General features: G+C 36.1%; 1 protein-coding gene across 19 annotated transcripts in view; it reads left to right on the forward strand.

Moving 5' to 3' along the window:
• Window positions 1-14,235, forward strand: part of CACNA1D (calcium voltage-gated channel subunit alpha1 D) — a 172,101-nt gene that overhangs the window by 49,212 nt on the left and 108,654 nt on the right. For all 19 annotated transcript variants that reach the window (XM_039558772.1, XM_039558786.1, XM_039558789.1 and 16 more), the window contains exon 4: window positions 13,389-13,528. In XM_039558772.1, the coding sequence (XP_039414706.1) occupies window positions 13,389-13,528 (140 nt within the window). The remainder of the gene's footprint in view (window positions 1-13,388; window positions 13,529-14,235) is intronic.

The raw sequence follows: 14,235 nt of genomic DNA on the forward strand, positions 1-14,235 counted from the left end.
GCTTTGTTAAATAGGGATCAAAAGATTTAGACTTAGATAATATAATTATCTGGTTAATGCTTAAAAAGGAAATGGTGTCATAGTTGAGTTACCAGGTTTGAAATATGTGGTCATATTGAGAATAGAGGTTCATGCCCTGGCATGTCAATATGGACTTTAAATGTTCCAAAATAAGTACATGGATTACTGTGGGGCTTTATGATTCCTAAATCTTAATATATGTAAATATTAATAAGAAATTGATGCATATAGTTTAGGGGGTCATTACAGTGTGTGTTGTATTTTACTTGTTCTTTTGGAATATGGCCTATATGTATTTATAATTTAAGAACTGCTTTTGTTTCCAGAATACCCAGATTTTAGGTCATAATTTTTAGTAATCTGTAGGATTTTTGGAGATTGGGGTAATTATAATTATTGTTACATACTTTTCTGAGAGATGACTTTATCACCATGCACAAGGCAGAATTTGTTGCTGGTATTTTTGCCTGTTTTTAGCTTAAAAAACCAATAAACCCAAAACAAACCACAAAACCAGCCAAACATAAAAAAGTTCATATGCTTAAAAAGGATGTGAACTAAGCCATGTAATATGGCTGAATTTCCCTGAAGGAGGAGGAAGGTGTCAGTTACGATTAATGTGAACAACGTTTATGGCCCTGGAGATGTGACCTCTCGTTACAGTAAATGTGACAGCATGAATTACTTTCAATTACAGTGAACTACATTCAGCTACATTAGTTCTGACACACCTCACTAGGAGAATGCTGCTGTGATAGCTTTAACCAAAGGAAAAAAAAGGCAAAACTTCTGAGTGCAAATGTGTGTGTCACTTGAGCAGAGCCACTGGGTTCTGACTGCGAAGTATTATTGCCTCAGGTTTTACACACTTCTATTACATCATTTGTTATTTCCACTGGCACTTTCAGGTTTATGCCTTGGGTGCTGGAGAATATGAAAACCACCTTTTTAATATGCTGTGTATAATAATTCTGCATTTATATTTATTTAAAAAAAGAGATTAGATGAATTATCCTTTTTATTTTCATATAGTAACTGTACCTTTACTTGGAGTGATAGGTGGGGTCTACTAACTGTCAGCATGTCCAACATGTCCCATTTTGTATGGCATAACTACCTTCTAATCTTTATTAACATTATGAATTTATTCATACAAATTAAATATATTGTAGCACAGGATATTTAGCACTTGACAGAAGCAGTTCTTATAATGTCACTACTTTTTCCTTCAAGGTTCAATTATCATGCTTCAGTTTCTACCTCTAAGCTTTCACAAAAAATAAAAGATGCCCAGGGCAGAAGTCAACCTTTCACTTTTGCTACAGAGGAGATGCCATCTATTTCACGCTGTGCTAAGTATTCCGTCGAAACACGAGTAAAACAGTGCCTTTGGCAAATCATAAATTAGAAATAGCACTAAGCAAAGGAAATAGCTTTAATTAAAGCATTTTGTTGCACTTTGAGGAGCTGATTTGCAGAGTATTGGGCATTTTTTCTGCAGAGAATGAAGACCCTCTTTTCAGATTCAAGGCACTGGTGTTGGAATCGGAGTAGAAAACTTGTGACATTGAATAATCAGTTTGAAAAAGGAAACAAAAAATGGTGGTTGCTGAGTCCAAAGTGATTCTGAATTTAGGCTGTGGAGTGTAAATTCCTGTTAGTCTTCCTCCCATGTTAAGGACTAATTTTCAGACCTCCATTTTGCCAATATTTTTACTGGCCATTCAATGTGTAATAGTGGATTGTGAAAATATTTGTAAATGTATCAGTGGGCATTTTAAAAACCAATATGCAATATAAACTGGCTTCCATATGTCAGCAACTCCCAGGCCATTAAGGTACAAAGATGTGTATTTTAGTTACACTCACTGAAGTAGAATCAAATAATTTTTAGAGCTGTCTTCAAATCACTGAAACAGTGGGAGACTAATAGACTTTTCAGTTCAGCTCTTGTGGCTGTGAAATATCTTTACTTAGGCAACCAGATTACCTTGAATCTTGTGTTCAGTTTTGGACCCCTCATTTCAAAAGGAGATTGAGGTGTTGAAGTGTGTCCAGAGAAGGGCAGTGAAGCTGGGGAAGGGTCTGGAAAATCCTACAAGGAGCAGCTGAGGTTTAGTCTGGAGAAAAGGAGGCTCAGAGGCCCTTATCACTCTCTACAACTCCCTTAGAAGAGATTGTTGTCCTCTACCATATCTCAAGAGAAAGGACAAGAGGAAATGGCCATTTAATTGTGTCAGGGAAGGTTCAGATTAGATACTGGAAAAAAAATTCCCTGAAATAGTGGTTAGGCTTTGGAACAGGCTGCTCATGGAGGTGGCGGAGTCACCATCTCTGGAAGGGTTCAAGAGGCATCTGGATGTGGCACATGGGGATATGGCTCAGGGGTGATTATGGTGGTGGTGGGTTGATATTTGAACCAGATAATCTTGAAGGTCTCTTCCAACCCTGATGACTCTGTGACCTTCAGTAAATGCATGGTTTTTAAATTCTGTACATATAGCTGAGAGAAAAAAAAATTGTTTGTGGCTCTTGGTCTCTGGGATTTTTATCTGATCAAAATATTTTTTTTTTCTTGCCTACCTGAGAGTAGTAGAGACTGTGGTTCTTTAGGGGAAAAAGCCTAATTTTTCCAAAAGGGAGGTAGGTAATAATTCTTGTTTCATGTAATTACTTTGAAGAACACTGTTTGTAAATAAGCTTTGGGGGCTATTCCACTGAATAGATGGAAGAAAAGTAACAGGGACTATGACGTTCTGTATCAGCTGGAAAGCTGATATATAGGTGGAGAAAAAGCAGGTGTTGGTGTACTCAAACTGTCTTACAGTGATAATTGAACTGAACTTGAAACAGTGACAAAGCACTTAGGAATATAATGTTGTGGACAGTGAGTTCTCTGGACATCAAAACTGATATTCCAGATATGGAAATAAATTAAAACAGGCTTAGATGCAGTTCAGATGGGAATAATAACAAAATAATCTTCTCGATCAAGTGTTCTGTGTGGAGAAGCGGAAAATGAAATAAGACATTCAAAACCTAAATACATCTCCTGGGATTCCAAATGGTAAGGGAACGAAAGGAAGAAAATGATTTTGCATTGTAACTTAGTGATTACAAGGATGCACTTAGAAGCATTTGCAGAATCTAGAATTGTAATTGTAGCAGGCACTGGAGGGACCTTAAATAATGTTAGCAACATTCCACAAGATAGAGGGAAAACTGATTCATCCATAAGAAGCAAGAAATCTGGCTTTAGGGCAGACAGACTCATATTTTCCTTTCTATCAGAAGTTGAAGATTTTTATCACTAGGTTTGATCTGAAGATCAGAGGAAATGAACAAAAATATTTTCAACTTTATTCAGGTATTTCAGTTGTTTCTACTGTGGTAAGTTTTCCTGGTACCTTAGCAGTGTATGTCAGTAGTATTCCATGGGTTCCTTTATTTCAATATTGGTACATTTAGTGTTGGTTTGAACACTTTCCTACCATGGTTAGAGTGAAGAAAACAGGAAAGCTTCATGGTGGTGCTGTTACTAGAAACCAGCTAAATGTGTTTGAATTTTTGATGAATTTTCATAAGAGTGGATCAGTGTTGTACCTGAGCACTGCTGAAATTAAAGCAGATATATAATGGGTCTTGTTTGTAGACTGGATACAAATTGTTGGTTTAGCTGTGCTATTTTTGGAATTTTTCTTGCAGCTCCTCTGTATTTATAGAGAGCTATTCCGCCTTCTAATATTTCTTGTCCATGAGCTCTGTGTTTGCAGTGGAGCAAAGGGCTCCAATTGAACACTGTCATGGCAAAAGAGCATGTTTTTCCTTGTATTCCCTTGTATTTTCTCTACACATCTGCATTTTCTTTGTTATGGAACAGCCAGAGCAATCTAGCCCTCAGACACGTGATGAGAATGTTTCTATGTTCATTTAGCTTCGTGTTCAAGTTGAAAGAACTATAGAGGTCTTCCATAGTTATCCAAATACTTAGTGGATACACAAAATGGGAATCTTCCTTCATTTTACTGCTGCAGGGAAATACTGATTTCTACAGACACATTATATTTCACGTATCTGGAATTTTCTATGAGATTCTTTCAAAAAAAGTCTTTTATTAGTGCATTATTTGATTTTTGACTGTTCAATAAAATTTTTATTAAATAGACACCTCAGCCATTTGGCTCAAAAACTACCACAGGAGAAAAAAACCATGAGGGAGAAGTTGTTCAGCAAACTGAAACAGTCAAAGATTAAGTTGTGCTTTAGCATTTTCATGGCTACTGTAGACCACTCTTCTGTCAGTTTGGATAAATGCATTTTTTTGGTTCCTTACATTGTTGTTCTGAGCAGTGTATACCAGGAGTATTCTATCCTGCCTTCTCCTTTAGCTGGAAATGTATTTCATCAGCAACATTGCTGTTGACATATCTGTAGTTTATGATTTCTAGTCCTCTGGCAGGTTGTGTGTTCATAAATAATGCAGTCTTTCTAGATTTGTTTGAGTGGTTTTTAGTGCAATACTTTGTTTTAACTGTTAACAAATATATAAAGTGAATGAAACTGTATCCAAGGAGTTAAGAAATTCTTTGTAAAAGAAAAGAATTGTGAAGAGGTAATAGAGCATGTAGCACATAGTTCTCAGAAAGGCATTAGGTATTTCACACTGGAACTTTTTACCAATCATGCCTTCCTCTCAGTATAGAATCATCATATCCACATCATGTACTGCATTCAGTGTCTTATGTATGAAATTCCAGTGCTGATCTGATGTTAGGATGTATTAAAAAAAAGAACTAAACGTAGTTTTTTCTGATGAAATGTCTTAACATTGTTATACGAATGTAAGGGATTCACATTCTCTGGTACATTTTAAAGCCCTTTAATTTCTTTTTAATAGTATTTTGATTCTGTAGCCAGTCCTGATACAGATACCCAATCCTGGTTATGAAAGTTGGCTGCTCTCCAAAAGCAGAGGGTTGAAGAAGATATTCTTGATCCTGCTGGTTGGCACGGGGCAATAGTAGACCACAAGTGTAGGACATAGCTTCCAGTTTGAACACTGGTCTGGGGCTCTTCCATTTAAACTTGAGAAAGATGATTAGAAAAATTCCAATGAAGTAATAGGCCTAACCATGTCCTCCCTTTGTATTCATCTCAAGGTCAGACCAGAACATGGGGTAGTAAGTTTGAGTTTTTAAAAGCCTTATTCATGGGCATTTCTTAAACCTTTTCCACTGCAATAAAAACCAACCAACAAAGAAAACCCCAAACCAAACAAATAAAACCAACCCAACCCAAACTCCACCAAACTAAACTATTAATCCTTATATAATGCAAGTTTTGACCCTACTAAAGATATTTAGAAAAACAAGCTGTCCCATTGGGTATATTCTTAACAAATGATTCTGTAGTTCTTAAACTGACAAAAGCAAAGAGCTGATGGAGTCATATATCTGACAGATTAATGAGTAAAGCATCATGATGAAATTATTCTATCAGTTTTGTCCAGTTCTTTTGTAGTGAAAGTGGAAATTAGATTTTTCAACCAGATGAATAAATCTAGGGAAAAAACCACCTACTCAAGGAATGTCATTGTTCTGTTTCCTGGCTGACACTATCAGTGCAGAACAGAACCACAGACCCAATCTGTTCTCCATATTGATTTAATGTTTTGTTGTTTTTTTGTTTTGTTTTGTTTTTTTTGTACAAAAAGCCCTCGACATTCTTAAAACACAGCACTGGATTGTTATAGAGCTGTGAATGAATAGTTAACCTACAAAAACCTTACCTGTGTTTGGTCTTCTCCCTTTCTTTTCATTTGGGATGCCATATTCCTTCAGAGCGACTCGGAGCATTGTCGATCTGTTGGGACAGACTTTTGCTTTGGCAAGCTCACCTACAGAAAAGCTGAGCACAGAGTGACCATAGCTGGTGGCAGAGCCACTCCTGTACGTTTCAGAATTGTGTCAAACAAGGAAGTACTCTGGTTGGAAAACCAGGGGAAAAATGGACATGGGGAGTGGGTAGGCTTAAATCCAGGCTATCACAGCATCATCAGAGTAGATAAGTTTTTATGAGAGCATTTTAAGAAACATATAAGTGGTCTCAATATATGTTTTTGAAATACGATTAGCAAAAAACCAGGAAGAGCTCACACGCGAGTATTATTAGAGCAGATTATTTTTTTCATCTGTTTCATAGTGAAATGCTTGTAAGGAAAAATAATTTATTTTGGCTTTTGGAGTTGTGGTTTGTTTGGTTTTTTTTTTTGTTTGTTTGTTTTTTTTTGTTTTGTTTTTTGTTTTTTGTTTTTTCTTTGTTGTTTATCTTTCAATGTTCTGGGAAGTCTCTATCTACAAAACACTTCCCACACAAAAAGTGGACTTGTTGCCAGTCTTGTAACATTGGAAAGTTTTCCTAGCTGCAAAATATATGTAAAAGAAAAATAAATTCAATAGAGGATCTAATACTGTCAGTGTTCCTGGCTGTTTTTTACTCATGGGTTTCTGCATGGTCAGAGTGAATTCATAAAGGATTACAAAATTATCTTGATTTTTAAATTCTCAGAATTTGAATATGTTCACTAAGGTATCTGAGACTTACTAATATTCTCATACCCTGGTTTCTGGCCAAAGCCTGCTGTCTTATAAATAAATAAAATTGATATCAAGTATCCAAATATATTTAACATTAATACTGTTTTTTACTAGATGCAGGTTTAATTCATCACTTGACACTGCTTCTATTCAACTATGTGAGGAAAACAATGAGACCATGTGCCAGTATACACAAATATTTTCTTCTACTTATTGTGCTGGTCTTGTTTTCCTGAATATCATCAGTTAGATGGGGACAGAAAGATGCCCAAGTGAATTAGTTTTGTTCCAGTTACATTCTTTGTTGCTTAGTTGGCCTGCTTTCACTTGTGTAATTCTTTGCAATACTGTGCTCAGTCTTCGACAAGATTTAGGACTGAGGCTCACGTGTCACTGCCTGGTTGCATTTCTACAACCTGCCTTTCACACCTTGCAAGAATGCAGTCATTGCCAAGTGATTGGTTCATTGTCCCTTTCTCAATAATTTTTTAGTAGATGGTCAATTTGTAGGAGTTCAGTTATGCTTTTAGTTATTTATGATAAAATTTTCAAAATCACACCATTTGCCTCGTTTCTTCAAAACAATGTGAAGCCAGGAGGGTTGTCTGTGCCAGTAGAGGATTTAATAATGTACACTCAGAGTGGATGTCTGTTGTTTTCCCCAGCTGTTGCTCAGCAAAGTCTGCATTACCTGTCCCAGAGCAGAGCTCTGCCTAAATCTAACACAGGAAAAAACCAGACAAAAAGTTGGATTTTTTTCTATTTAATATTATGAACAGAAAATACTTACTTAGTGTATATTAATAGAACTTTTACGTGAATAAAACCAGTGTGGATCCACACAGGTGCCTGTAATCTGTATGAAAAATTGTAATTTGAACACATTTTTCTCTCTCTACAAATGCTTATTTACAGAACAGAGGTGTTTATATCTCCATTGTTGTGTTACAATGTAAGTGCAAAATACATGATTAAGAATATGAGAAGCAATCACACTCAGAGATGAAATGCAGGTCTGCAGTGCATTTAGAGGAAGTGATTGCAGGAAATAATGAAAAAAATAATCAGTGTTAAATATGCCCTGCTTATTCATCTACCTCTAGCTGCCAGAACCTGTCAGATGAAAGTAAAACTAAAACTGTCTTTGAAGATTGAGATACTATTTCAGTGATGTAAGTTATTCAAATGCTCCTTCAGACTACATTGATAAAAAGAAACTTAATTGCAGTTAATTTTAATTACACCTCAGTGTATAGCTTGCACATCCATTTTGTTCCTTTGCTGTGCTCAGTATTTGAAGTGTTCTTATTGCACGTTCTGTTCCTGCAAACACAAATGCCTGCTTGAGATCTGGAGGGTGGAACTGTTGTTAATTGTGACAGGATTGTGAATCCTCAGTTCAAAAAAGATGAAAGGATTTTGTGTCCTCTTTGAGAACAGTAAAAGTATTGTGAGTGAGATTTGTTGCTTGGCAGTGGTACTAGCAACGTGAAATCCTATTCATTTCATATAGAACTGGTGTAAGAATGTTCATGCTGTGTAACACCTACTTATTTCTACTCCAAAGTATGGATTTTGCATTTGGTGTTGACTTTTAAGTATCAACCTTGCCATCAGATGCACCAGCCTTAAATGTCAGAGCATCTGGATCTGCAGTAATGTGATGGTGTCCTATAAAGCCCCTCAAAAGACTGGAGATATTTCTGGGCCTAATGCCAAATTCCTGCCCAGTCTTGCCCTGGATTTTATGTGTATTCAACGCATTCAAGCATAAAAGGGTCTCATTTCATGTTCATGAAATGTGCACTTGAAGTATGGAAACAGTGTCTGTTGCCCAGGTCTGTATTAAAGGAGTATCATTTTGTGTACAGAATTGTATTTTCTAAAGTTGCTGCAGAGCACTGTCAAAAGCAAAGCTGTGCTTACAAGGACAGTAATGCAGACATCTGCCATAGTAAAGAGCAATGGTTGTATTCCCTCCAGTGGGTCAGGACTGATGAGGATGCTGAAACATGATTTAATTGGATTGATCAGAATACAATTCCTTAAAATCTGCTTTTCAAACTTGCCCTTCTTGTTTATGTATCTAAAGGCACAGTTAATCCAATAGTTATCACTAAATTGTTGAGTCATAAAAAATTCTAATTCTTCTAATAAATAGAGAGTAATTTCCATGTCTGATCTTGGAAGTACATCACTTTGTTTCTGCTTTTGAAGTTGATGGAATGAAGGCAAGTATATAGATTTCTTTTTGGCAGGTGTATGGATTCCATTTGTGTTTCACTTTTTGTTTTGGGAAACTGCTATAACATTTTTTCATGGGGGAATAAATAGGTTTATTTTCCTATTTTTGAAGTGGTTACTGTGGTGCAGGTTACAGATGATTTTCAGGGGAATATAGGTATACAAAGTGAAAAATTAAGTCATCATATTTTGAAATTTAAAAGTCAAGTTACTTTTCTGTCCTATAGATACAGTCTTTTCCCAGTGCCAGAACTTGAAAGAATGGCTGATTGTCAAAGAGATAAATGGCTTTATATATGTTATCAAAACATCAGTCACACAAATTATTTAACAGTTCTGATTTTTTTGTTTTTGGTCCCTAAATCAATAATGTCAAAGGATCCTGTGTTATGTCTAAACTTCAGAAAGTTAATCAGTCTAGTTAATTGGCTTGAATTGAGTCACTTTATCAGCTAAGCAGTTTTTGCTCTGATGCATGTTTGTTAGTCTGGATGCAAAAATATATCTCCTCAGTTAAGAAATAATTCCCATTTCTGATGCCCAGGGAATAGAAATTTTAATATAGTAAGACTTAATTACCTAGCATAATAGATTAAGGTTTTGCAAATTAATGACTTACTATTTTGAAATGGGTATCTTGTAGAACATCTTAAGGTAAATGCAGAATTTTGGTGTGTCACCTTATGACATGTAACAGTAGCTTTGCATATTTCTTTCAAAGATTTTGAAAATATGAAGATAATAAATGATGACTAATGTACACCATCTGGCCAGGGTGGGGGAAAAAAATTTCCTGAGCAACAGAGTTTCTGCTAAGCTGATTTACTTAAAATAAGAAAGCAAATGCTTTTATTTTTTTGAGAAAACGAAGTTCTAATGATTCCACCTAAACTCATAGGGTAAGGGTAGCCTTTGTTTTGTTCCCCATGATCAATATCAAAGGGGAACTCCATGGATTCCATCAGAAAGACAGTTTATCTTATCAGTCCTGTTGCATCATATATTCAGAAAAGATTGCTGAGACTTGAAGATTTCAAGCAGCATTAACAAAAGTGTGAGACAACCTTGCTGGAATCAGCTGCCTGTGAGGAGAGATGACCTAGCTTTATTAAATCAGTGAACAAACAACTATTGATCTATACAGCCTCAGGATTAGATCCTTCAGAACACAGACATATTGTTGTGCTTCATATCTTCTTTAAGTTTACAGCTGTCAGTTTTTTCTGCTAATTTTATGATGCGGTGTAGAACTAAATGCAATAATAGACATTAGAAATTATGTGCAAATTCTATTTTAATCTGTGCAATTCCTTAGAACCAAACCTGCCTTCTCAGTTTCTTTTAATAGAGATTTTCTTTTGCAAGCACTCAATACATACTCTTAGGTATTTCCTTATTATTTTGTTTAGTTATATTTTTTTTGTGTGTGTTCCTGCTTCCATTTTGAATGAAATTAAGCATTCATTTAAAGATATCAACTAATTTGAACAAAATATAATTTCTCCACCGTAGAGAAAAGAGAGCAGATAAATATGTGCATTGTATCCTGCTAGAACTGCAATCTTCAGTCTGTATTTTGAATTGATCCCTTACTTTTTTAGTTTTATTTTCACAAACCAACCCTGCCTGTACAGTTCTTTCATTAATATGAAAATTAAATGTTATTTAACATTTATCATACAAGGTGATGTGTGGCCTATAGATGTATCAGGGTTGCAGAGGCAAAAATATGGGGCCAAGTCATTCATCTGGCCTCTGTGGAAGACACAGGTTGCGCTTTAAAAATAAATTAATAGGGTGTGTGAGAGCATGGAAGGGAGGAAGGAAAAATGAAACAGTGAAGATATGGAATTTGTCTGATTTACAATGAGCACATATTTAACTTAGTGCCCACTGCCACTTCCAGGTCCTTTCTCAGCCCATATTGGTGTGGGGTTATTTAACCCAAAGTGCAACACTTCCCATTTTTCCTTGCTGAGATTCATGTGGCTTCTGTTGGTGCAGCTGTCAAGGTTTCTTATGGTCCATCTGCAAAGTGACACGCACTGGCCTTAAGCCCACCAGTGGGTTTAAAAATGAGATTGTCCTACATTCCACATGGCTCTCATGGAATGTTTGCAATACTATTTAGGAAATAGGAAACACTCCTGCTTCCATAAAAGAAATGAAACAAGCAGGAATGAGACCAATATTATTTTTCAAAGATGGATAGTAAGTGATAGGGCAGAGTTGTTCAGATTTGAACTGTCACATTAAAATGAACTCCAGGACTGTGTGACCCTTAACAAAGTTGTGTAACTGGAACTGGGGCTGGTGTTTAGCCCAGAGAGCAGTAGACCATTGGAATATTTTTTTGAAGGGGAGCAGTGAAGAGCAAAGATGGTTTTTACCAGGATGGAATTGGTACGTTCATGGATGGAGTTAAGTTAAACATAAAACAATGCTGGACATAGGGACCCAGGAGGTCATTTTGGCTCAGAAGGTCCCATCCAGTCCTGGATCCTGTGTTCCTTTTAGTAAAGAAGCTATTGGAATTTGTCATATATGAACCTTAAATGTTTTGTCTCACTTTTATTACTATGATTTTGATATATATATTTTGCCCATGGCGAATGACAACCATAATATTTTTGTCTTCCTTGTGTTTTCCTACCTTATTTATCTTTCTGTAACCAAGCTGCAAATTTATTTGTATGCAGGGATACAGAAATAGTTATTGTGGAATATGTGTGTGGTAGGATTTCCTGTATTTAAGCATTTCTGAGTGTGTTTCTCAGGAATGCTGATAATTCATATTATTGTAATCTCTGTGGTGCTCTCTAGTCAAAGAGATCTGATGGATTTTGGTGCACAAGCCATTCAAATTTCTTCTGTGAGGCCACTTCACTCTTGTTATCCAGCAATTGTCCTCACTGACTGGTGATAAATTGATGGATAAGTGGAAGGGACAATTTTGAAAGATGGATTGGGAAGTTTGAGGAGAAGGAGGATGTTCATCTGTTACACTGGGCTGGAAGATCTCACCCAAAATGTAAGGTAGCTGAGAAGCCTTGGATGAAGCTCTATGGTGTTTATGAAGTGTACTCAAAGGAGGGGAAAAGGCAGGGATATAGGACTGAGCTGAGCAGGAGATGAGATCCAGGAATCCTTGCCTTGCAATAAGAGAGAATTGCTTTGCAATCACCTGCCACAGTGATCCCGGGGTGCTGCTTGTGGCAGGTAAAGACCTGGAGAGGAGTTTATTGATAAGCCTGTGCCTCTGTTAACTCACCACTGTCAGAGTTATAAATGGATATATCACATCCTGTACATAACCCTCCTAAATGGCCTTTTTGGCAGAAAAAGAAATCTAGCTGCCCAAATTAAAGATTCACACGTAAGAATACCAAGATCTTTGTTTAAGTTGCAAATGATTAAGGTTTGGTCTTTCTTTTGGTTGTGTATGAAAGTGCCAAGCTGTGTGACAACTAAGGAACGTGTATTTTTGTGTATAACAAATAAGGCTAATGTATTTCTGTGTGTGTCGTTGGTGTTCTATTTGAGTAACGATAGTAGAAGGTTGTAATCCTGACTGAGCAGTTCTAGTCATGTAATTAACCTTGTATGTGATAAATGAGCAACATCATGTGTTCCTGAACAAGTTTAAAAAATGAATCATACTTTGTGCCTTTTATTCTTGCCTGTAATATTTGAGTAGCAACAGATAACTAAACAAAATGTTGTACAAAATGATGAAACAATCATGTCTGAAGGTAAAAAGAGTAGAGATGTTAACTGCTCTGTTTTGATAGCAGTGACTTCTCAAATTTACCAAATCAAGTATGCTAATAATATTTTTTGGGGGGTTTCTTTCTAAAATATCTAGTTAGCTAGGAAAAGAGATTCACTGTATAGCTCTGAAGTAGGAATTTTGGTAAAATGCAGAAACTAATATAATTTAAAAAAACATTGAAACAAATCTGATGTTGGAACTTCAATGATATGAGGTGGTGGTACAGTACCTTAAAATTTCTTCAAACATAATAGGGTATTTTAAAGAAATTCTGGTGATGTGGAAGGGAGAATAAGTCAAGGTAAGCTTCCATATCAAGATTAAAAAGTTGCAAGACAGTATAAAATTAAACATTAAACAATTAAAACTTTTTGAGTAGTGCAAGTATGTATACCACTGCTTACCTTCCAAGGATATTTCCAGGGCTCTGTTCTACAGTGTTTTCTGGTTATAATGAATGCAGAGTCCTATTGACCTGGATGGGACTGTTTGCTTAAGCAAAGGTACAGTATGTACATGTTTGCAGAAACAGCTTTCTTTTTCCTCTCACAGAATGTAAAAACAAGAAAATCTCATGCAATTATATAATTATAACCTTGTCAGTACAGTTGTCATTAAGTGTTATACAATTAAATCCTGTGTACCGTGTACTATTTCCTTAGTCCTGATCAGTACCCACTTGTTGCAAATTGTAAACAGTAAAAAAGAGCTGTTACATTCATAGTCTTTCATTGTACTTTTTTTGTCTTCTACAGGAAAAAGTAGAATATGCCTTCCTGATAATTTTTACAGTTGAAACATTTTTGAAGATTATAGCATATGGATTATTATTACACCCCAATGCATATGTTAGAAATGGATGGAATTTACTGGATTTTGTAATAGTAATAGTAGGGTAAGTAACTTATCTTTCATTATACAAATAAAAGTTTTCTTTACAGGGAGGTGTAGGTATAGGTCTGTTTGCCTGTGCTGGATTTCTGTTTCTTTGGAGTAAAAGAATGAACTGAGTGAAAAAAAATTTTAAAAGTCCTAAAAGTTTTCAGTGCTATCTGTGGCTATAGACTGCATTGAATTTACAGTAGAAATTCCCAGGGAATTCTGAGTCCTGCTGGAGATTTCCGCAGTCCAAGGTAAACTCCTGGTGTAGTTCCATATGTTGATCTGTTAAGTGCTGTGCATTGTTATTTTGTTTATTTGTTTAACCCTTCACTGCAATTGTGTGGAGTTCATCTATTCCACAGAGACCTCTGGAGGACCCACGTGTTCCAAAGTGGAGAAGAGTGGCTGGGGAGACAGAATTAACTGAGTGATTCCTTGATATTCCCAAAATCTGAGTAAAATTGGGTGCTGCACATCAGGCCCCAGATACAGATATTATTTTGACTTGCCTGGGGTAGAATGTATGATAAAAATGCCTTTTTTTCCTTTACCCCTGTGCACCTTGTTCTACCAGGAAACCTTGGAGAGTTTGTTTTTTGCCCAGAGAAGGGACTGCTTGGGCCTTATGCAGGTTCTGAGTGGAGTCTCACACTTATGTTATGCATCTACTTATGATAAATAATTATTTTGTCAGCAACTCCATGTCAGTGGTTGTGCTAC

This window comes from Corvus cornix, chromosome 12 (genome assembly GCF_000738735.6).
Source record: "Corvus cornix cornix isolate S_Up_H32 chromosome 12, ASM73873v5, whole genome shotgun sequence".
Classification (NCBI taxonomy): Eukaryota; Metazoa; Chordata; class Aves; order Passeriformes; family Corvidae; genus Corvus; species Corvus cornix.